The sequence below is a fragment of the Eublepharis macularius genome, chromosome 12, assembly GCF_028583425.1.
Source record: "Eublepharis macularius isolate TG4126 chromosome 12, MPM_Emac_v1.0, whole genome shotgun sequence".
NCBI classification, from domain to species: Eukaryota; Metazoa; Chordata; class Lepidosauria; order Squamata; family Eublepharidae; genus Eublepharis; species Eublepharis macularius.
Genome location: NC_072801.1, coordinates 20,464,616 through 20,489,251, shown reverse-complemented (window position 1 = coordinate 20,489,251; position 24,636 = coordinate 20,464,616). Strand labels below are relative to the sequence as shown.

Genomic DNA, 24,636 nt, shown 5'->3' with positions numbered 1-24,636 from the left:
CCAGGGGCCATCATTCCAGTCAGGGGCCTGTCATTCCAGTCCCTGAACCCTTCTGGCACACCCAGGGCCCGTCATTCCTGTCAGGGGCCTGTCATTCCAGTCCCTGATCCCTTCTGTCACACCTAGGGGCTGTCATTCCAGCACAGAGCCTGTCGTTCCAGTCCCAGAGCCCTTCTGGCACACCCAGGGGTCGTCATTCCAGCATGGGGCCTGTCATTCCAGTCCCAGAGCCCTTCTGGCACACCCAGGGCCCGTCATTCCAGTCAGGGGCCTGTCATTCCAGTCCCAGAGCCCTTCTGGCACACCCAGGGCCCTTCATTCCAGTCAGGGGCCTGTCATTCCAGTCCCAGAGCCCTTCTGGCACACCCATGGGCCGTCATTCCAGCATGGGGCCTGTCAATCCAGTCCCCAAGCCCTTCTGGCAAACCCAGGTGTCGTCATTCCAGTCTGGGGCCTGTCATTCCAGTCCCAGAGCCCTTCTGGCACACCGAGGGCCCGTCATTCCAGTCAGGGGCCTGTCATTCCAGTCCCCGAGCCCTTCTGGCACACCCAGGGCCCGTCATTCCAGTCAGGGGCCTGTCATTCCAGTCCCAGAGCCCTTCTGGCACACCCAGGGGCCGTCATTCCAGCATGGGGCCTGTCAATCCAGTCCCCGAGCCCTTCTGGCACACCCAGGGGCCATAATTCCAGGCAGGGGCCTGTCATTCCAGTCCCAGAGCCCTTCTGGCACACCCAGGGGCCGTCATTCCAGCACAGAGCCTGTCGTTTCAGTCCCAGAGCCCTTCTGGCACACCCAGGGGTTGTCATTCCAGCAAGGAGCCTGTCATTCCAGTCCCAGAGCCCTTCTGGCACCCCCTGAGGCTGTCATTGCAGCATGGGGCCTGTCATTCCAGACCCCGAGCCCTTCTGTCACACCCAGGGCCCGTCATTCCAGTCAGGGGCCTGTCATTCCAGTCCCCGAGCCCTTCTGTCACACCCAGGGCCCGTCATTCCAGTCTGGGGCCTGTCATTCCAGTCCCAGAGCCCTTCTGGCACCCCCAGAGGCCGTCATTCCAGCATGGGGCCTGTCATTCCAGTCCCCGAGCCCTTCTGTCACACCCAGGGCCCATCATTCCAGTCAGGGGCCTGTCATTCCAGTCCCAGAGCCCTTCTGTCACACCCAGGGTCCGTCATTCCAGCATAGAGCCTGTCATTCCAGTCCCAGAGCCCATCTGTCACACCCAGGGGTCGTCATTCCAGTCAGGGGCCTGTCATTCCAGTCCCACAGCCCTTCTGGCCCACCCAGGGGCCATCATTCCAGTCAGGGGCCTGTCATTCCAGTCCCCGAGCCCTTCTGGTATACCCAGGGCCCGTCATTCCTGTCAGGGGCCTGTCATTCCAGTCCCTGAGCCCTTCTGTCACACCTAGGGGCCGTCATTCCAGCACAGAGCCTGTCGTTCCAGTCCCAGAGCCCTTCTGGCACACCCAGGGGTCGTCATTCCAGCATGGGGCCTGTCATTCCAGTCCCAGAGCCGTTCTGGCACACCCAGGGCCCGTCATTCCAGTCAGGGGCCTGTCATTCCAGTCCCCGAGCCCTTCTGGTATACCCAGGGCCCGTCATTCCTGTCAGGGGCCTGTCATTCCAGTCCCTGAGCCCTTCTGTCACACCTAGGGGCCGTCATTCCAGCACAGAGCCTGTCGTTCCAGTCCCAGAGCCCTTCTGGCACACCCAGGGGTCGTCATTCCAGCATGGGGCCTGTCATTCCAGTCCCAGAGCCCTTCTGGCACACCCAGGGCCCGTCATTCCAGTCAGGGGCCTGTCATTCCAGTCCCAGAGCCCTTCTGGCACACCCAGGGGCCGTCATTCCAGTCAGGGGCCTGTCATTCCAGTCCCTGAGCCCTTCTGTCACACCCAGGGCCCGTCATTCTAGTCAGGGGCCTGTCATTCCAGTCCCAGAGCCCTTCTGGCACACCCAGGGGCCATCATTCCAGCATGGGACCTGTCAATCCAGTCCCAGAACAGGTTATCTGAGCCCAGACACTTTCCTTCAAAATCCATTCCACGTTTTCTTTGCACCTCTTTTTTTGCTCTAATGTGTTTCAATGGAGCCCATGCAATTCAATGGGCATTCCAGTTCCCATTATTTCCTATGGGCATTCGAGCCTCTCCCATTATTTCCAATGGGCAATCCTGTCATTCGTTTAGTACATCCCTTTTTTGGACAATGGTTACCATTCCTGAACTATCTGCACAACACCGATCAGTTACCTAATACGTACCCTTATGCATTCAATCTTTTCGCTACAACTTTAAAATGTATATTTACTGTACTTCACATAATGTTATTATCAGTCATCTTCTAGTCTATGAAACTATTTTTATTTCCAAGAATTGTTACGCTTTTGTATCTTGCTCATGTTATATGTTAACTAAAGTTTTAGAAAAGTTTGGAAAAAATTACAAAATAAGAAGTTTTTTAAAAAAAGACCAAGGTTGTAGAAACAGGCAATGGCAAGCCCCTTCTGTTAGTCTCTTGCCATGTAAACCTCAGCAGGGGGGTCGCAAGTCAGCCATGACTTGACGGCACTTTCCACCACCATACATACCCCCTCCAGAGGTAGCCGAGTCTGCCAGCGGTTCTTATGAGCACAACGCAGATGTTCTACGACTGAGCCCCCCCTCGCATTATACAGAAAAAAAATCTTAGAATTAGAATAAAGAAAAATAATCTCCCCCCCCCCCACAGCATGATCCAAGACGCTTGGGATGATGGGAGGAGCTGCAAGGTTGGCCAAAGCACCTAAGTCTGGAAAGAAAATTGGAAATCCCTCCTGAACCCAAAGTTTCTCTTCCTAGATGCTGGGCACTCCTCAGTGTAGGGAGTTCCAGTTCTCGTCTGACGAAGAGAGCTGTGGTTCTCGAAAGCTTATGCTACAGTAAAGTTGGTTAGTCTTAAGGGTGCTACTGGACTCTTTTCCATTTTGCTACTGCAGACTAACGCGGCTAACTCCTCTGGAACTATGCTCTAAAAGTCTCTCGGAAGAGGAAGCGTGGGCTCGGGAGAGATTGCATTTCGTTTCGTTTGCACTTCGCGCCAAAGGGCGATCAGACAAGGACTTTTGCCCGGGTTTAACCCCACCGAAAGGGATAAAATGTGCCAGCCCAGTGCACCACCCGGGTAACCCCAAGGACACGCGGTGCGCGCTTTCGCCTCCTCCAGAACGCTTCTTGGGGGCTTATCTAGAGGAAGAGCCCCAGAGACCACTCGAAGCCTGCGCGGCGGGCTCCTAAAAAGCCCCGCCTGGACCGCCCCCTCCCGCCTTCCATTCTGCACCCCGGCTGGGCGGCTCCATTCGCCGGGCATTCGAGCTCAGGTCTCGCCCTCGCCCGGCTCCTGTGCGTGCCCGCTAGGCGGTGCTCGGCGCCGCAGCTCCGCCGCTTCGAGCCTCTTGCCGAGGGAGGCTCGGGGAGCGCCCTGGGGAAGCGCGCTCAGTAGCTGTGCTGCCTGCCACCATGAGTCGGGGAGTTCCGCCGCCGCTTCTCCTGGGCGCCGAGGAGGTGCAGAAGCATTTCCCCCCCGCCAGCCTGCTCGTCCCCGCCCTGGAAGCCGCCCTGGCGAATTTCTCCAGCGGCCCCGAGGGAGGAGTCGTCCAGCCTGTGCGCGCCGTGGTCCCTATCCAGAAGTACAGCGGGTGAGAAGCGGGGAAGGGGCGGGGGGTAGCCTCGGTGCAGGGGCTTCTTCTCCCGGCCTCTGCATGCCAGTCTGCTTGGCGGGGGAGATTATCCTACTCATTTCTGTCTCTTGTAGGGTTGCCAGCCTCCAGGTAGTGGCTGGAGATCTCCCGGAATTACAACTGGTCTCCAGGCCACAGAGATCAGTTCACCTGGAGAAAATGGCTACTTTGGGGGGGGGGGGCTTTATGGAATTATGCCATGCCAAGGTCCTTTCCCTCCCCAAATCCCACTTTCTCCAGGTTTCTCCAGGTTTCACCCCCCAGATCTCCAGGAATTTCCCAACTTGGAGCTGGCAACCCTAGTCTCTTGAGTCTCTGGCACAAAAGCAGGGGTCGCAACCCTTGCTTTCCCCCCTTTTAACTTTTATACTTGAGGCCTTTGGGACTGCTGAGTCTTCTGGTTCTTAATAATGGTAATGAACTTAGTGCCCCCCCCATTCATTTGGCCTGTTATGAGGGGATTATAGGCTTGAACGACCCACACACTGGGCTTGATGCACATACACACACAAAAACAGGTTTATTTCAGTGTTAATACAGTATTTTAACTTCCTCCCAGTTCAGCCAGCCAGATGACACCATGCTTTAATAGTGCTTTAATAGTTAAGTGCTTTAATAGTTAAGAGAGACACTGTTACATGGATCATCAGCTTGTAATGTAACCACAAGTAATCAGACTGCTTGGCACTTTAAAACTGTTTTTCAAGGAGAACAGCACCCAGATTTCTGCCCATCAAAATGAATAACTGTACCCCCAAATGGACTATCTTGCCTAGCCCAGGGGACCCTGTTTCCCTCTAAAACTCCAGCTGACTGTTGTTTGGTGTAGTGGTTAAGAGCAGCGGACTCTAATCTGGGGAGCCGGGTTTGATTCCCCACTCCTCCACTTGAAGCCAGCTGGGTGACCTTGGGAGAGTCACAGCTCTTCCAGAGCTCTCTCATCCCCACTCACCTCACAGGTGATTGTTGTGGAGATAATAATGACATACTTTGTAAACTTCTCTGAGTGGGCATTAAGTTGTCCTGAAGGGCGGTATATAAATTGAATGTTATTGTTTTTGGTGGTGGATGACAGTTTAAGTCTCCACTTCAGAGGTCCATTTTTTGTGAATTTGGTTGGTCAACTATAACCAGGCAAGACAGAGGGTAGAATCTTCGCCTGTCTGTCTAGACAAGTTTTTCTCACCAAGAGCTTAGTCAGCAACCCTGTTTTTGTTGGTAGTTGTTTCTCCTCCTCCTCCTCTTTCCCCCCTTCACATCTCTTTTTCTTTTCTATTTTTTCTTGCAAAACTTCTGTGCCTTGGAGGTCTACATGACTACCAGTCTCTTATCAGGGAGGCAGTACAGTATCATATGAGTTGCAGTGGGAGCAGAAATGACGGCCCCCTCCCTTCCCCCCCCCCAGTGCTGGCAGGGGTGGGCTGCACTAATCCCTATTTTGGAACAGTGTTTTTATGATAATTGACGCTGTTTTAATTGTGATTTTAATATGTATTGCAGGGCTTTTTTTCTGGGAAAAGAAGTGGTGGAACTCAGTGGGTTGCCCTAGGAGAAAATGCCAGCTGAGCAGCGCGGAGGGCAATCTAAACTCCCCTCTGTCTGGTGATCAGGGGGCGGGGCCACCAGCCATGTGACCATTTTCAAGAGGTTCCGGAACTCCATTCCACCACGTTCCAGCTGAAAAAAAGTCCTGATGTATTGAAGTATTGTAAACTGCTCTGATCCCGCTTGTGGGGAGGGCAGGCTAGAAGTTTAATAAATGAAATGAAAGCAGAAAAAGGCCATTTCTGCAAATATAATAATAATATTCCATTTATATACCACCCTTTAGGACAACAATGCCTCACTCAGAGCAGTTTACAAAGTGTTTTGTTATTATCCTCACAACAATCACCTTGTGAGGTGGGTGAGGCTGAGAGAGCTCTGAGAGAGCTGTGACTGACCCAAGATCACCCAGCTGGCTTGAATTTCTGCAGCTTCTAAGGGAAACTAAGTTCCTTGATTTCCACCTGCCCCATCCATACTATGGTACATGAACTAGAGTACTGTCTGGCCAACGCTTCGTGAATATTGTATTTTAGGGTTGGTAGAGGAGCAGTGGGGAATCTCTGGTTTGCAATATGTTTCAAAGATAGGACTCTTCTTTGGTGCATGTAGTGGGAAATAATGCTGATAAAATAAATGCTGGAGGGGCTTACGAAACAGACAGGGTTCTGGAGTGCATGTGGGGGAGCACGTGGTTTCCCAGCTGAAACAATCAAAGGTTTTCTTCTGTTTCTGAAGGTTTTTAGGAGTCATGCCCGCGTACAGTGAAAAGGATGATGCATTGACCACCAAGCTGGTGACTTTTTATGAGCACCTAAAAGATCCTTCTGTGCCTTCCCACCAAGCAACTGTGCTCCTACTTGATCCTGCCAATGGGACTCTAAAAGCTGTAAGTCTGAGCTGGGGGGTGATGTTCACCACTGGATGAAACAGATCTTGAACTGACTGAGCATCTGAACTATAGCTGGTGTGGCCAAGTGGCTAGAACCATGGGGCTGAGTTCAGAGACTCTAGGCCAGAAAGGAACTGAGTGGTTGGTCCTGTCAGTGTCGGATTTGAAGAGGGGGTGGTGAGTGCCACCCCAGAATGGCTGCCACAGGAGGTGGCACCAAACCCAAAATGGCTGCTGCAGGAGGCAGAGCCAAACAGAATACCTTCAGGGAATCATGAAGGGAAATTGGAACCACACAGTAAGGAAATCCCAGTTGTTTTTCAGTCCTCCTGATGCTTCAGTGAAAAGCTCTTTCATTTGAATGAGGGCAGCCAATACTCAGCCCTGCTTTACAGTGGCTGCACCTTCTGTCTGAAAAGCTTAGTGGACCCCATGGGAAGTACTGGCAGGTGCCATGTTGGGGAACCCTGCTTTAACCATTACACCTCTCACTGATACTCTTGACCAAGATGGAAATCCCATGTGCTGGTATCTCTCCTGCACATTGCCTCTTGGCATGTGTACAACTTAGCTTTGCTCCAGGGGTTCCAGAGAGCATTTTTCTGCTGGGTCAGCTTGTGCACCAGTGGTTTTTGCACTGTCATATCCTTTACTATCCTTTTCTGACATATCCTTTATGTCCTTTCTTTTTGTAATCAGTTGACATAAGGGCGGCAGTGAAGTGGAGTTTCGGAACAGAAGTAATTCATGTGATGAATCAAACTAAAATTTGATTCGGGTGCTTTTTTTACCAGGGCTGTCACCCAATTAAAATCTGATTCTCCGTATGGATTGCAGTTGATTAATCAAATACACATACTTTGCATATGAGAGAGAAATAATTTCCTCTAGTTTGTCAGATGATGTCTGCATGTGTCACAGCAAGCATCACACGAAGGATGGGACACCTTTTCAAAGGTAGTGCTTAATACTGGCAGGACTTTTTAAAATCACTTGGATTTTAAATAATAATAATTAAGATTCTGCTGTCTGATTTAATTTGAGGTACCTTTTGAGCAGGGCTTTTTTTCAGGTGGAACACGGTGGAACTGAGTTCTGGCGCCTCTTGAAAATGGTCACATGGCTGGTGGCCCCGCCCTCTGATCTCCAGACAGAGGGGAGTTTAGATTGCCCTGTGTGCTGCTCAGCGCAGAGGGCAATCTAAACTCCCCTCTGTCTGGAGATCAGGGGGCGGGGCCACCGGCCATGTGACCATTTTCGCCAAGGGCGATTTAAACTTTAAAAAAAACTCCCCCCTTGTTCCAGCTGACCCAAAGTGATGTCATTGTGCGGTCCTGAGTTCCAGCACTGAGTTCCACCACCTCTTTTCCCAGAAAATAAGCCCTGCTTTTGAGTCTGCCAAACGTTTTTTGATCCATGTAATGTTAGCAGTCATAATTTTTCTTTGTCCTGGATGGGAGTGGTTTGTTGTGAGCCCATTGCTGCTTGGTGTTCATGTTCCTAGATTGGTGTTACAGTGGTCAGCTGCCAACGATCAAGCCCCTCAGATGTCGTTTCCCTTCCACATTTCCTCTGCCCTCATCTGACTCAAACAAGGCCTGCTGTGCTGTCCTTGGCATGCAAATTTGGCTCCTGTGCAATGGCCAGACAGTCCTGGAGTTGCAAGGGACCTCAGAGGCCATCTAGGCCAACCCCCTGTTCGGTGCAGGAAATCCAGAGCTGGAGTGTTTCTGGTGGGCTGGTTGTCCAACCTCTGATTGAGGAACTTCAACAGAGAGTCCACCTATCTCAAGTTATCGAGACTGTTGGCAAAATTTCTCCTATTGTAGTGAAAATCTGAGTGCAAATCTTCATTTGGTACTGAAGTCCTTCAGGTCACCTCAGACTGGCTGTGCCTTCTCAGTCTGACCCACTTGGCAAGACGGTGGTAATGATAAAATGTGGGATAAGCCTTAGAGGGGGAGCAGGATGAAATTGGGATGGATGGATAGTTGTTGATCTTGTTCTGCACAAGGAAAAGTGTGTGGTATAAACGTGTCCTGCTGAGTTATTTTACTTCTACTTGGCATTCTCCCTTTTCAAAAGGTCATGGATGGCGGCGTCATTACGGCCAAGCGAACAGCTGCAGTGTCCGCAATAGCCACCAAGGTGGGTGTTACTGTAGTTCATGCTGTTTAATAAAAATTGTTGGCACTATACAAAGCAGTTTCAGTCAGAAAAAGGACCTCCCTTTCTGTTCCAGGTCTTTTTTTTTCTTTCAGCCCTCACCAATTATTGCATAGCACTGAGGCCTCGTTGTGGAAGAACACTGGATTTATGCAAAGGAGGTTGCCTTGGGTGGCAAATTAAAGCTGAGGGACAATTCTCGTTTTCTTGCTTCCGTTTGCCAGATCGTTTCCTGCAACGCGAGCAGTGTGTCTGGTAGCTTGAGACAATTTGCTGGGGGATAGGGGTCAGGGAGTGAGAATAAATACACCTCAAATTGATTTGACTCGGTAGACTTCTTTTCTTGATCAAGAGACTAGGAGCCAAGCTACAAGTGATGCCTGACACAGGTTGGACACTTGTCAACTTGTAGGCGTCCTGGTTTTACAGCTTGGCTCTCCATTACAGCTGCAAGACCAGGATGCCTACATTTCCCATCAAAACTTGAGGGAAGCTGACAAGTGTCCAACCTGTGTCAGGTGTCACTTGTAGCTTGGCTCTAGATCTGCAGTGTATTCATCCTGCTTGGAGCAGATCAATGCAAAATAAGCTCAGTCAGTTTGCAGTGTTAGCAGTTTAACAGGACGAATACGCATCTAATTGGTATTCCTCCGTGTTGTTTTCTGTTGAGAACGCAAGTAGGTTTCCTTTTCTGGAACATCTGTTTCTAGCAGACCTTAGACCAGTATGCCCAGGGGCACTGGAGTCATATTTTTAACCATTTAGGTCTTGATAACATGGTATTTTTAAATGAATGACAAGACTTAGAAATAAGTGCTTTCTGGATCAGGCTAAGAAGCTGCATTCATCATCAGATTTCTTGTGGAATGATTCAAAACAGAAGTTGAAAGGTTAAATCCCTTCTGCCTTCCTTTATGGCCCTGAGGCAAATTGATGCCACAACAATCCTGCAATTTGCTTTTTATGGACACATACGAAGATCAATGTGCATTCTCTTCTTCAGTCTGAGCCCTCAGATGTTCAAGTCAAGTGCATTTGCACGCTTTTCCAGAATATCTTTCTGCATGTGGAAAGTTTATGTGTTTTGGAAAAGTCTAGGCTAGGAACTTTTTCCATGTGTGAGCCTTCCACCTTGACCCAAAGGGAATCATGTTTGGAAGTTCACCCGTTTCTTCTGTAGTGGTACGCAAGATGCTACCTTTTACTGCAGGGACCAGGGCTTTTTTTCAGCTGGAACACGGTGGAACGGAGTTCTGGCACCTCTTGAAAATGGTCACATGGCTGTTGGCCCCGCCCTCTGATATCCAGACAGAGGGGAGTTTAGATTGCCCTCCGCGCCGCTTGTTGATTTCCAACCAACAAGATTTTATTTCAGCATACATTTTTAAGGAACAGAGAATGCTTCAACAGAAGCATACGGCAAGTCATTGCTAGATAGACATTTAATTATGAGGTTAAGAAGGAGGAAAGAAACTGAGATTTTTAAAAAATTACCTCATACATCAACATCTGTCTAATGAAGATGCAACATATTAATTGACATTCGAGTGGATTCTAGTCTATGAAAATCTGTGCTGCAACAAAATCTTGTTCGTAAAACTGCAAAACACTCTTTTCGGTTTGGTTTGCTGCAATAGATAGCCAGCCACTCCCCTTGACTTGGGCCGTTTTCACACATCTTCCCCTCCCGCAAAATAGCGGAAAACTTGTGGAACGATGCGCCTTCATAGCGTGATTTTCCATCATAACTTCGCTTCGTGGCGCATTTTCTGACATCGTGCCACGAAATTGGGAAATCATGCCATGAAGGCGTGCCATTCTGTAAGTTTTGTGCTATTATTCAGGAGGAGGAGAAGACGTGTGAAAACGGCCGCAATTTCAAGCAATGGCTTGTCTACCCCAGAACATTAGCTGGCTTCCCTAGAAGCTTTTGGCGTTTGTCTTGAGCCTGGCTCACCAACGGCACTGCAACTCAGGCTTCAATTAGGTTTAATGTTTGTTTGAAATCAAAGGGATAACTCTCAAATTAAGCAATTAGTCGATCCTCTTTTCTCCTTTCCCAATTGAAAGGCACTCTTTTTCAAAGCACTGGTGTCTCAGAGATCCTTTGAATCTTTATCTAGAAGTACTCTGCTGCTTCTGTTTTTGAGTTCAAAAGTATTGAACAGATCTATAAGCTTTTAAAAATCTCCTTCGCTGTGGCACTGAGATTTCATAGATTATGAATGTTCCATGTTCAGCAGCACCAGATTTTTTTAAAAAAAGACATTTAGGGTTTGAATTGGGCCAGTTCTCCACTGACTCTCCCAAAGTTGGGTGACTGGATAACAAATAAACCAAACAAGAAATAGTTTCCACCCTGAGTGGTTTTTGTGATGAACACCCAAGGTTTAAAGGCCGAACTAGATGCTCCCTGTCTTATGTGTAAAATGCCATCCTAATCAGAGTTACACCTTTCTAAATCGAAGCTCCTAGTCTTAGAAGATTGTAATTTAATATTGACGCTCTTTCATGTGCACATATGGCTACATTTAGCTTTTTAAAAACCCGCCAGAGATTCTGATTACTGCTCTTGTCAGTCATATCTCATGTGATACTCTAAGGAGCATCAAATTATAATGAAAGTCCCCTGTGGGGAAAATGAGAGTTTCCGCTTGAGCATATGCCAAAGCTGTCAAATTGGAAGGGGACCATTATAACAAATTCTTTTACTGACGGGTACCTTATAGTTCTTGATGCCAGCCGCTTCTGAAGTCCTCTGCATCCTCGGGGCTGGCGTTCAAGCCCAGAGCCATTATGAGATCTTCATGGAGCTGTTCTCATTTAAGGAGGTAAGAGATGGCAATTAAACCATCTTATTTTGGGGGGAGCAAGCGTGACACGTGTGCTCTTGATACAGCAGCAGAGTAACTGGACTGTGCTGCTAATTTCATGAAGATGCTTCAGTACAGAGAAATTTCGTGAAGATGATTCAGTACAGAGAAAAACAAGTCTCGTTCCTTGGGTGCTGTGACCGCAGACTATATTTCCCACTCGCCTTCTTAAGATTAAAAATGCAATGGGAGAAGGTACCATGCACAGCCCAAATAGTTGGGAGACAGAGCTCAGTGCCCCTTACCAGAGGAATGGGTTCATGTTGACAAACACTTTTCCATTACTTTACACGCTGATGAAATACCCCTTTATTTCAGTTTCCTTTTTGTGTCATGTAGCGTACCACAGATAGTGTTAAAAGGTGACCCTTGATGCCAAGATTTTTCACGTTGTTGCTAACTGACCAAAAATACATTGTGCTTTTTCTCAATTTGCCTTGGAGGTGAGAATCTGGAATCGCACTAAGCAGAATGCGGAGAAGTTTGCCCACTCAGTGGCAGGGCAGGTTCAAGTCTGCCCTACTGTCCAGGAGGCTGTCGCTGGGGCAGATGTGATCATCACAGTCACTATGGCAACAAAACCAATTTTATACGGAGAATGGGTGAAACCTGGGGCCCATATCAATGGTAAAAGTACACTGTTTTTTCCTCTGTTGCCACTAAAATTATTGTTGACTTTTGTACATCTCGTGAGCCAGTATGGTCCAGAGCAGGGTTTAGTTAATCTCTAGGCACTTTTAGGTTTTTGAAAAAGTGTAGTGGGTGCTGCCACAAAATGGCGGCCATGTGAGCAATACAAAATGGCTTCCATGGATTTGGAGCCAATTGCAGGATGCCCAAGCAAAGCATGATTCTCCGAGGGAGGTAGCCACTTAAAAATGGGCTCTCCCTGCAGACACAAATTTTTTTCTGAAGCACCTCCTACACCAAGATGGCAGAGCAAAGTCAGGATTGGCTGTTTGCTTTGGACAGCTGACACTCTTCAGTTTCAGTTCCCAGAGATGATTTGCTCCCTGCAGAGCTATGCAGAAGTTTCCAAGAGAGTCTGTGTCTGGCTAAGTTGAGGTTGTGTCACGCATGCCCAGAACGAACGTGGCCCTTTGCTGGGCTGTTTCCACATGACTTACCTGGCTTCACAATGTCCCGGTAGATCGCGCAAAAAACGCGGAAGATCGTGTTTCCTCGCGTGAGATTTGCTCGACGTCATGTGACATTGCGCAAATCTCGCGTGAGAAAACACGATTTTCTGCATTTTTTGTGCAATCTACCGGGACGTTGCGAAGCCAGGTAAGCCGTGTGGAAATGGCCCAGGTCAGTTAGCCAGTAGGGAATAACCCATTTCCTGGGGAGGGAGAGGAGGTGTGTGAACAAGAGTGCCTCAGCTTGCTGCACCATTCTTAAATCTCTTTAAAACAACAGTGGTGTCCATGGGCAGAGCATGGATGACATCACATCTAGTTTGGCCCAAAAACTCAGGTTATCTCATGCCTGGCAGTGTCTGAATGCTACAAGGCAGCTGTTTCACCTAGTGCCCCCTTTCTGTCACCCCTGTCCTCGTGGCTGTGAAATTGTTGAGCTGGTAATAAAAAAACTCTTATCGTTTAAAAATCACACCTGCTATGCTTTAATTATAGCCCTTAAGGATTAGCTGATCTGGATTAACATGTTTTGAGGAGGCAAAATATGAAGAGGGGGATGTGAATCTTCTTTAAGCAGGGATCCCAGGTGTACACAGGTGGAACTAAAGACCGTTGCAATGGGGAGGATTAGGCTTCTATTTCAGTTGTTTAATACTGGGGTGTTGGGATAGCTCAGCAGCTGGTCTTTGCTACTGTGTTAAATGCTTGGCCTGGAGTTCAAAAATAATTGCACAAATCCCCCCTCTGATTCTCAGATCCCATTCTTGTGGAAAATGGAGTGGGGGGGGAGACACAACTGGTTTCCTCCTCACCAAATCTGGCTTTTCTTGATGTCACATTTGAGTTACTTTTTGCTTTTGGATGCAGAGTACGTATATCACTCTAAGGGTTAAAAATGAGATAAAAGTTTATTAAACTCTCATCCCTTTTTCTGCAAACCTTAAGGGTAAGATATATTGTTGAAGGCTTTCACAGCTGGAGAACGATGATTGTTGTGGATTTTCCAGGCTGTACAGCCATGGTCTTGGCATCGTAGTTCCTGACCCAGACCACATCTATACAGCCCAGAAAATCCACAACAACCAACTTAAGGGTAAGGATCAGCTCTTTGAAACTGGTTCCAGGCACAATTCCATACACTGGTTCATTCTTGCTTGTAAGGTCTCATCGTGGCTAATGTCCTAGTGACAGAATTGTGCCATTTGTGTTGTCCTTGTTGCTGCTATCTTTAGTCATTGTCCCCGATTGCAGTGCCTATAGAGGACTAAACAAAATAATGCAGGCAGCTTGGTGGGGTGTAGATTCTCCCTCAATTTGTCCTAGTTTCCATCTCCCTTGTGCTTTCTTCCCCTTTTGTCTCTGAGGAAATAGAAACGGATTGGTGGTGGCAGTAAACAGTTGAAAGGGACAACATTTCATCTGTCTCCCTGATTTTCTTGTTCACACTCCACTGAATGCTTTGTCTGAAGGGTTTTTCATCCTGTGTTGAGGCACACCACAAGAGGTGGGAAACAGCAATTAGTGTCTTCCTTCACCCAGGCAACACACATACGCACAAGGGCTGCCTCTTCTTGATGTTTCTTTCCCCCACTGAACCTTTAGTGATGCTTGAGTAGGCTTTCAGACTAATACTCGAGTCCTCCGGTTTGGCAGAACCGTTCACCCAACTGTCTTGCTGGCTAGTTTTCGTCTGAGTTGTTTATCAGTTTGAAAGGTGACAGAGGAGTTGGAATCCTCTTTTAATTACAAGCCTTTAATTAATATACCACACTCTCCATAAAAACCCCAATGCAAGAGGAATAGCAAAAGAGCACACACGCAGGAACTCATTGAGAAGACTGGTGAAAGCACGTCTCCGGCTTTTCTACCTTTTTGCGGGATAGTCGCACAAGCCCCCCACCCCACTCCAAGCACTGTGGATTCTGTCCTCACATAATTGTTGGGGTTTAGCAAGGGATCTTCGTTCAGTCATGAAAGTGTTAAACTGTTGTTGTGATACTTAGCTAGTAAACTATTTGCATAGGACCATTTAGCTGTCCAGATAAGTTTCCCGCCATAGAAAGGGGAGTCTTTATGCTTAATGAAGAAGATGTGGGATTCCCTATTGGGCAACCAGTTTATGGGAGGTGGGGGGTGGGAATTAGATAGAAACATATACTAAGGTTTATTGCTCTTTAGTCAGTCAGTCAGCCACTCTGCTATTCATTTATTTATTTTATTTATGTCATTTATAGTCCACCTTTCTCACTGAGACTCAAGGTGGATTACACTGTGTGAGAGTAGTACAGTCAATACCAGAAACATTTCCATAAACAATGCCATGGGGTAAATGGATACAAGTTCACAAACACGTAGGATTAGCAGGAATCCAATACAACATGGTGGTGAGGTCTATGGTTCCTAACTCATTAGTGGATCATCTGAGGTCTGCTAATCTTCTAGAATGCCTAAGATGTAACAGACTAGCACTCTCTCTGAGTAACTCTCTAAGTACTACCAAGATGTAGCCAAGCAAGATAGCTATTCTTTATTTTCTACTAATGTGGCCTTTTGTCTTGATATGTAGTAAAGTATTTTTACAGAGCTAAACATGGGAGTGTGTACTTAAATGCTCAAATTCTGCACTCTGCTAATTAATATGAACAATAATAGCTGTGGGGAGAGCTGCTTTTTAGGTGGCTGGTTGTCATTGATATCACAGGCAGTGTCTAGTCACCGTATCACATAGCAGCCACCTTGGAGCTTTATCGAGAAGGAAAATAGCCTCACCAGAGTCAGACTGTTGGTCCATCAAGGACAATATTGTCTACCCAGACTGATAGCAGCTCTCTCACATCATGTACTGCCTGGTCCTTTTTAAGTGGGGATGCTGGGGATTGAACCTGGGACCTTCTGCATGCAAAGCAGAGGATCTTCCACTGATCCATAGCCATTCCCTATGTTGTGGGCTTTAAATGGTGGAAAATGTGATCTTCCTGCAGCTTCTGTTTTGCAGATGGAGTTCTCCGAGGCTAAATCATGAAGAAAGTCTGTGGCTAAAGTAGGATTTGTCTAGGACCCTCTCCAAACTAGACCCTGCTGTCAGAGTTCTGGGATTCAAAGATAATTTTCAATCATTTATGGCATTTGCATCTGTCCGTGTTGGAGAATGAAGGCGTTCTCTGTCAGATTCTCTCTCTTTTTTTTTTGGCTCATAGCTGTTGGAGCGAGCAGGCCCGACTGGCGGGAGCTGGATGACGACATGATGAGGAGCTCCGTGCTGTACGTGGATTCTAAAGAAGCTGCTATGCACGAATCTGGAGATGTTATTTTATCCGGGGTAAGGACGTTGGGGAAGGGGTTGTACATCTCTCTTTTAAAGCAATCTGAATTGGTTGAAATCCAGAGGTCTTTTTTAGAGAGCCAGTTTGGTATAGTGGTTAAGAGCACAGGACTCTATAATCTGGAGAACCGGGTTTGATTCCCCACTCCTCCATTTGAAGCCAGCTGGGTGACCTTGGATCAGTCACAGCTTCTAGGAGCTCTCTCAGCCCCACCTACCTCACAGGATGTTTGTTGTGAGGATAATAATAACATACTTTGTAAACCGCTCTGAGTGGGCCTTAGGTTGTCCTGAAGGGTTGTGTATAAATCTAATGTTCTTGTTGTTGTTATTAGAGACAACCCAATGTTACTATTTCCAGTAATCTTCTGCATATGAGTGACACCTTTGACATCCTTGCTTAGAACAACTTTTGGGCATGGTTTAAGGGGATGGAGGAGAAAAGCCTGTAGCTCGATCCAGAGCACATAGTTTGTATGCAGCAAATTCCAGGTTCAGTCCCTGGCGACTCCAGTTAAGAGGATCTTGGATAGCGGGGCTGAGAGAGACCCGCCTTGGAGATCTGCTGTCATTCTGTTCTGGGTTTAATGGGCTGATTCAGCACAAGGTAGCTGATTCTGCATAAAGCAGCTTGTGCAGGTGTAAAACATGCAAAACAGGAATGTTGTGAAAAGAGAATAGCAGTAGGAAGAGGGGTGTTTGATATTTGACTGCTACAGGCATATTGAGGAGAAAGGAGATGGAACTGCAGGAAACTAAGGCCCTGAGAATGCCTACAGTTCATCACTGCTTTAGTTGCTTTTTTATCCCATGTTCAGGGCTTTTTTTCTGGAAAAAGAGGTGGTGGAACTCAGTGGGTTGCCAGCAGAGGGGGCAACTCTTGGCGGCAGGTGGTGCCCCTGGTACCACATGCGTGTGCGCAGAGTGCGTGCACGCTCCCAGGACCGCACAATGACATCACTTTGGTTCAGCTGGAACAAGGGGGGAGTTTTTTAAAGTTTAAATCGCCCTCAGAGAAAATGGTCACATGGCTGGTGGCCCTGCCCCCCCCTCCCGATCTCCAGACAGAGGGGAGTTTAGATTGCCCTCCGCACCAGCGGCGTGGAGGACAATCTAAACTCCCCTCTGCCTGGAGATCAGGGGGTGGGGCCACCACCCATGTGGCCATTTTCAAGAGGTTCTGTAATTCCATTCCTCCGCGTTCCAGCTGAAAAAAAGCCCTATCCGTGTTTATGCCCCAGGTCCCAGGCAACGATTCCCTCTGTCCCTTCTTGAATAATGCAAGAAATGCACAAAGGTTTGTGGGTAAGAGGTGAAAGAAGCCCCACTGACTTCAATGGGGATTTCTTCCTCTGTTGCCGAAGGCCTGAGGTCATTCCAGGCCCACAAGCGTTGTGTGGACTTCTCCCTTGAGCTCTCAGGAGAGCGAAATGAGGTGGTTCGGCTTCCTAGACTTGCAGAGCAATCTGGACCAGAAAATTTCTGTCACAGCTTCTCAGCAGCCCTGCCAAATGGCCACTATAGTTTTGAAAGCCTGTCTTTTCCTGGAAAGGCAGGGCGACTTGCCCAGCCACCGAGCTACCTCTCCTTTAGAAAGGCCAGGCAGTGGGAGATCTGTCCATGCTGTTTTATGTAACTGAGACTGGAGCTCCCGGGAATTTTGGCAACCGAGTTGGTTCTGTTGTTTGTGTTTGGGCCAGCCCTGGCAGACATTGCATTGGAGATCGCTAAGGAAGAAAAGCTGTAGCCTCATGGTTTGAGAGCTTCTTGATTGTAGAGAGAGAATTTGGTAGATGGCTCATCATATATTGGACTGTTGTACTGTAGCAATTGTTCCCAACTGGCTTATCTTGGCCACAATAAACTTGTCTGTTTGCAGGCAAAGATTTATGCTGAACTGGGAGAGGTGGTGTTGGGAACAAAACCAGCCCTGCGTGAGAAAACAACTGTGTTCAAGTCCCTGGGTAAGAATAAGGCCTCTCCTGAGCTTGAAGGACTGCAGAAGACAATGCCCAATTATTTCTTGAGGGTCTCCCTGCCTGAGAATGCTGGTGATTAGCAGCAAAAGAGCCGCTTCTCTTTCCTTTTCAGAGAAACTCGACATTAATGTCATGAGGAAATGACAAAGTGAAAGAACTGGACTAGATCCAGCCCCCCCTCCCTTTCGAATTCCCATTCAGCCATAGGGGGAAATATTTAATTATTTTATTAATTTTAAAGTTTTAAATATTTAAGAGTTTGAACCCTGGAAATTCGATGTTTATTAGATTGATAGATTTTTAATAGTACGATTTGACTGTATTTTTAATTAGATTGTATGTTGTTATCTGACTGGTCTTTCACCATATTAAGCAGTGATTGATCTCATTCAGCAGTAACACTCCTTGACAAATCTTGGCCCCATTATACCCCCTTAGCTTAACTTACCTCACAGTGTTCTGTGAGTGTTAAAAGGATCCCTCAGTGTTAAAAGGATTTAACAGTGTTAAAAGGATCCCTCCTGGGCAGGAGAGAAGCTCATATATCCCTCTGATTAAGGAAGGATAGGATAAAAGCATAATAGATAACTCGTTATTGTGTGTTTGTCTTCTTCAGCTTTGTTGATGACAACTATTCTATTTTTTGCCCAGACATTCGATTTCCACCCTCCCCCCCTTCTCACTGTCTGTGGCTTAAGGCAGTTTACAATTTTACACTTATCTAACCTATCCCTCCAAAATACTGAATGAAGAAAAATAGCTTTTGTCTAACAGTTTAAGAACTCTACGGATGGACCTCCTTGAGCTCCCCCCCCCCCCACTTAAATAACAGGCGCACGGGACCCGATTCATATCAGTACATAAGGAGAACTTGTAGTTTAGGAACTTGTATGTTATCCCAGTGTGGCAAATAGCAGCTCCAAAGGGCTGTTTGAAGTTAAGGGAAATGGCTTTGAGGGGAAGACTGAAATTCCTCAAAGCCCCGCGCCACAAGCCCCATCTGAACTGGGGTCTCTCATGTCTGCCATTTTTTTAAAAAATGTCTGGGGTTTCTACACAAGCTGCTCTCGAACTTGACTGTAAGAAATTCTGAATAGTCAGAACCTGTCCCAGCTTCCCAGCTTTCAATCTCCCTCCTTTCAATTGTACCATACAGCAGAGAGAAGGACAAACAAACAAACAAAATGCTCCTTCCAGCAACGTTCACTGCTTGCACTTTGACCTTCAGTTTTGGCATGTAACTGGAGAACTGGCTGTGATTTCAGCTCTTTTGCTTATTTCAGGGATGGCCGTTGAAGACACGGTCTCTGCAAAGATGGTCTTTGATTCCTGGTTGGCGGGCAGCTGAAAGGAAGAGCTGTGGGAGAACCCAGCAAATCAGCTTTGTCAGCTGGTAGCTAAACTACAATTTCTTGATGAGAAGAGTTGAGCATCTTATTAATGGCTGTAACCTTTGCTTCTTTTTTAAAAATGTCTTTGCCTTGAGGAAAATTAATAGCCCCCCCCCTTAGGAAAGAATTGAATTGCTTTTGTAACAATAGACACAATTTCTTTTTCTGTATAGTTTGGTAGGTACTCACCTTTTGTCCTTTCTGTGGCTTAAAGCGGTACAGATCTTAACCCCTTTAAGAGGTCGTTGTGATTTGAGGGAAAGATGTCAGCTGAAGGGTGAATTTATTTAAACAGGCTTAAAGGATGTGACATGGAAAAGTCAGGTGCATTTGGGGATGGCGCTATGACAGCCCCTGAAGAATGTGACGATGTTGCAAGACCAAGTGGGATGCTTGAACTCAATTCCCTTGCCCCAAATGAGAGACTGCTGACATAGCAATGCATTTTCTCCAGTATGATAGAAAACTGGGCTTGCCAACTGGAAGTATGCCCTTGGCCTGAGTTCTCCAGTGCCAAAAAGGCTGGAGGTACAGTTGATGACTTCCAACATTGTCTCAGAGGATGATACATATTTGGGGAAAAACAACTACGATGCCCTTCTGCCTTAGCCAAATTTCACCAACACAGATTGAGTGTTTGTGTGGTTGTACCTATACCTCTCCTCTCTCACATAACCCACAAGCCACTAAATCTCAGTTCCTCTGATTATCATTTCTTGAATCTCGTAAGAGAGAAATGAGCTGGGAAAGGCAGGGGGTTGGGAATGCAAAAACAGCCCCAAGTGCAGAGTGGTTTGACCTAACCAGGGCAGCAGTGTTTGGCCATCTTTGGGTGGTTAAAATGGTGTTTCTGTTGTTCACTTTTTGCATTATGATAGAGGGTGGCTCTTTGCATGACTTCAAAGCACTGGAAAAATAGTGCAAAAATTGCTTTTGGGGAACTCAATCAGAGGAGCCAGTTGTAGGGCAGAGTTTCAGACTTAACACTGCAATCCACTCCAGTTGAAGCTCATTGAAATCAATGGGCTTAGACTGGAGTAACTGTTTTTGGGAAGGTGCTGTAAATGACCCTCCCCATGAATTTCAGGCATATTCGGGCCTAGATTTGGCTAACCAGGTGTGGATTTTTGCTGAGGCGGCAGCTTGTGTGCATTGTGTGAATGAGATCTGCATTCAGCCACAATTCCAGTGGAGAAGTTAACTATTTTCTTAATCAAAAGTTGCCCTTCCACAAAAAAGGCCCTGATTTATTACTTGGTTGGGGGGATGATTTACTCTAAAGGTAGGGATGGCTAACATAACTCACTGAATGTTTTTTTTGTGGCTACAGGGTAGTCTCAGCTGAAACTGCTTCAAGTTGCCTATTAGGTTCCCCTTGTAATTCCATTGGAAAAGTTGCCCCCGAGTTTGCTCAGAGAATAAAACTATTCACATGAGAACTTCTGCACCAAGTTTTATTGTTCCAGTGGTACACAAGCTTCCATGTTGCACAGAAACTATCTTTCCAAGGTTAACAATTCCATGCCATATAAGTGCTTTTGCTGCTCTTCTCGAGGAACACTGAACATGAAACTGCCTCATACTGATTCAGACCCTGGGTCCATCCAGGGCAGTTCCAGTAGCTGTCCAGGGTCTCAGGTAGAGGTCTTTCACATTGCCTACTACCTGATGGTCTTAACTGGACGACTGGGGATTGAACCTGTGTCCTCCTGCGTGTCAACGAGATGCTCTCTCACTGAGCCACTGCCCCTCCCCCACATTTTATGTCATTGTAATATCTCTGCAATGTTGCTGCTTTAAAAACAACAACCCATCTTCTAGAACTACTTTAAATGGGGGTAGGCAGGCATAACAGCCAGCTAGCTTTTTTGTCTAATTTGGGCTTAAAGCAGACCAAAGAGGGACATTTTTTATTCAGGAAATGTCATGGGGGAGTGTACCTTGCCTTCCCAATGTCACAGCTCATTCCATGATCTGCCCCACAGCATCTTTTATTCAGCTAAATTACATGTTTAGGAATCCAAGATCAATCCCCCAACATAAGAGCTTGGAGTAAACATTAGCTGATGTACTTTAAGTAGAGTGTCATTCCATAGTTGATTAATTGTATGAATTGCAATTGATTGCTGAAAACTGCTTACATTTGCCTATGAATAAAGCAACACTTTGCAAGAAAGAGCTATTTTTTATTTGTAGATGTAGCAACCCAGAAGATGTATTCTTTCCTGCATGAAAGAGGAGGAGGAATTTCTCTCCCAACAAGACACTTTCTGTCTATATATTTATTATTACTTAGAGTGAAAACAACTGACAGTAAAAAGAAAAAGAAAAAAGCCCTGTTGCCTGATTAAGCAGCAGCAGTTCCTTAATGGCTCAAGAGATTTAAAATCAATTAATTGCTGGAACTTGCAGCTCTCGTTGTCAATTCAAAGCGCATCCATACACTTGTACAGAATGCAACCTGAGCCTTATATTTTGTTATGTTAATGGCCTGGAGCATTACACAGCAAAGTATTATGAGGATGTGAGTGTGTCATGCTAGTATCATTGTTTAAAGTGTCCATCATCCTCACTCACTGATGATGAAAGGAATACAGACTCTGCCTACTTGGGTGGGGGTGGAGACTCCATAGCTATGCAACAAAATATGAATTCTGTGGATAAAAAGAAGATAGAACCGTATGCTACCTTAAGCTCTATGGAAGAAGAATTTTTTAAGAGCAAGATTTGAGTCCAGTAGGACCTTAAAGCCCAACCAGATTTCCAGTGTATAAACCTTTGAGAGTCAAAGATCCCTTCATCTGGACATCTTGTTGGTCTTTACGGTGCTACTGCACTTGAGTTCTACTGCAGACCAACATGGCTGTCTACCTGAAACTGTCTTCATATTTTTTTAAAAATCTTGCTATTAGAAGTGTGCACTGAAAAAAATTCCATTTCAGTTTTGGATCCGAAGTTTCTGAAGGAACTGCATACTGTTGTTACTAATTTTTCAGATGGGGCATAGCTGGCTTGGATATAATGCATTTGAGTTTTTTCGCTATCGTGAGTTTCGGCCCCATTCTTTGCAATGAGGGCTTCCAGGCTCTTTAGGCAGCTGTTTTTGTATTTCACAGCACCAAAACCACACCGAACACAGTCCTCCTTCTAAACCATTGATCTGAGTTTTTCGTCAGTTACACTACACACACAACAACTGACCCTGAAGAAGGCACGTGTCAGCAGGTGCACACTATCGCAGGAAACTGACTGGCAGAGAGGTAGTAGTGTGGCAGCAACATTAAAAACAATCCTGCTTTATGTTCAATTTTTTAATTTTTCCACAGTGCCAATAAATTATAACCTTTGCATTCTGCTGTTTCCTGTTGGAGCCATGTTTCTTTGTGCGTTGCAGTTTTGTTCCCATGATGAGGGTGTATTCTTGCATTAATTGCTGCCACTTTCCACCATCCAGGTGCAGGCAGGCAGCACGGTTGTCTGAATCCCCCCACCCCAGCCTAAAAAGACCTGTGATTTTTCTATAAGTTCTCCTGCTGCTGAAGGCTGGCAGGATTGTTTTTGAAAGAGCAAAGTAGTCAAATAGCTTACAGAATTCAGGAGGGGCTCCCCAAAAAGGTCTACTCAGATATAACTCCCATGTTATTTAATAGTGCTTACTCCCAGAGAAGTGACTTAAGAATTGCAGCCTATGACTGAAGTCTGCACATTGCCCCTTCCAAAAGTTTCTGAAGCCAATTGGTGGAAAGCAGTATCCCCTTGCAAGGACTTGATTGGCAGGGAGACAAGACAATGTCATTACCTGGATAGCAATGGAGAGAAAAAAGATTCACTCATGTGCATTGCGCACATTCCCTTTCCAGCCGACTGCATTAGTTAATACAATCCATACAAATAAAACACTCTAGCATGTAAACATATGTACAAATATTAAAAGATGAAAATGATTAAAATGATCCAGGCAGAAAATACCAGTCAGATAAAACCACTGCTGTCTCTGGAAACAACTCTAGCCTGGATTTTCTTGGCTGCTAAGGCGAACAGAGAGAGACTATAAGAAACAAATGCAGCAGAGTCAGACAGGAGAAAAAACAATTTCTCAAGAGTCTGAAGAGGAGTTTAAACCAATTAAAAACTCTTCTATGGATTTATTCCTTGGCTCTGCATAAAGTGGGCAGGATAGTAGGTAGTGTGGTAAATCCTCCACAACGCGAGCACCACAAATACAGCAGCGGAGGGCTTGAGGTCTTTTGGCATAGTGCCCAGCTAGCAGCGCTGTGGGCATAGTTGGAACCGAATTGAGGTAAAAGCTGTTCTGAGGTTGTGAGGGAGGATGTTGACCAGATAGGGCGCTCTAACATGGTCCTTCTTGAAAAGTTTAAACCATGGGGAGAATTTGGAATAGGAGATCACCTGCCTATCCATTATGGCGTCACAGTGGAACACCCATTCCTAAATGTTAAAGCCAGCAGCCGGGACACCCTGGGAGTCGTCACAGATGGAGTAACATCGAAGGATGTTGTTATAGCTAGCTAATAATGTAAGGGCTGTCTCTCCTAGGGATCCAAATGGTCAATGTCATTATGGAAAACAAAATGCTGCTGCCACTGTGAGATAAAAACTGAAACGAAACACACAGACTTTTTGGTGGGACTGTGTCAGTGTAATTTGGTTTCCTAGATTTGGTTCACCATTCCAGAAACTATTTTAATGAAACAAAACAGTGATTTCCAGGTGTATTTCTTGATCTGTTTGGTTTGTCATTCTGAAAAATAGTTTTTTAAAAAGAAAAATCTAATGAATACATCTACTCTTTAAAAGAATGTCTAATCCTCCTATATCTCCCCATAGTAAAGAGTCCAGTAGCACCTTTAAGACTAACCAACTTTATTGTAGCATAAACTTTCGAGAGCCACAGCTCTCTTCGTTCAGATGCAAGAGAGCTGAAGCTTTCGAAAACTTATCCTCTTATATAAAAGGCTAACTGTGTTCCAGACAACTCACTTCCTACCCTGGTGTGCCTCCAGGGGGCGCTCCTGTGGAGGGAAGCCCAGAAGAGGCAGCCCGCCCCTCTGAGAGCATGCAGCAGTGGGAAGCCCAGGCTGGGATCAGGAGCGGAGCAGGTAGCAATGCCCGTCCCCCAACTTCACCCAGCTGGGATCAGGAGCAGAGCAGGTGGCAACGTCCAACCCCGCCTTCACCCAGTTGGGATCTGGAGCGGAGCAAATGGCAATGCCTGCCCCCACCTTCACCTAGCTGGGGTCAGGCATGGAGCAGGGGGCAATGCCCGCCCCCCACCATCATCCAGCGGGGATCAGGAGCAGAGCAGATGGCAATGCTTGCCTGCCACCTTCACCCGGCTGGGATCAGGCATGGAGCAGGTGGCAAGACCCACTCTCCCTTCTCCAGCCTAGGATCAGGAGTGGAGGAGGAGGCAATGCCTGCCTCCCACCACCCAGGTGGGATCAGGAGCAGAGCAAGAGACAATGCCCAGTCCCCCCCTCACCCAGGCAGGATCAGGAACGGAGCAGGTGGCCATGCCTGCTCCTCCTTCACCTGGCCGGTATCAGACACAGAGCAGGTGGCAATGCCCGCTCCCCCTTCTCCCTCCCAGGATT

General features: G+C 46.7%; 1 protein-coding gene across 1 annotated transcript; it reads left to right on the top strand.

Annotated features, from left to right (window-relative positions):
- The first annotated feature begins 3,374 nt into the window (after positions 1 to 3,374).
- Positions 3,375 to 21,197, top strand: CRYM (crystallin mu). Its single transcript, XM_054993018.1, has 8 exons — positions 3,375 to 3,672; positions 5,998 to 6,148; positions 8,237 to 8,299; positions 11,047 to 11,148; positions 11,634 to 11,817; positions 15,527 to 15,648; positions 17,531 to 17,615; positions 18,914 to 21,197. Exons 1-8 carry the CDS (start codon positions 3,494 to 3,496, stop codon positions 18,976 to 18,978), a joined length of 951 nt encoding a protein of 316 aa, XP_054848993.1. The 5' UTR covers positions 3,375 to 3,493; the 3' UTR covers positions 18,979 to 21,197.
- Positions 21,198 to 24,636: the final 3,439 nt, after the last annotated feature.

Coding starts and splice junctions, on each gene's coding strand:
- CRYM (XM_054993018.1), top strand. CDS start 3,494: ATGAGTCGGGGAGTTCCGCCGCCGCTTCTCCTGGGCGCCGAGGAGGTG. Junction 11,818..15,526: donor ACCTGGGGCCCATATCAATG/GTAAAAGTACAC, acceptor TTTGGCTCATAG/CTGTTGGAGCGAGCAGGCCC. Junction 17,616..18,913: donor AACTGTGTTCAAGTCCCTGG/GTAAGAATAAGG, acceptor TGCTTATTTCAG/GGATGGCCGTTGAAGACACG.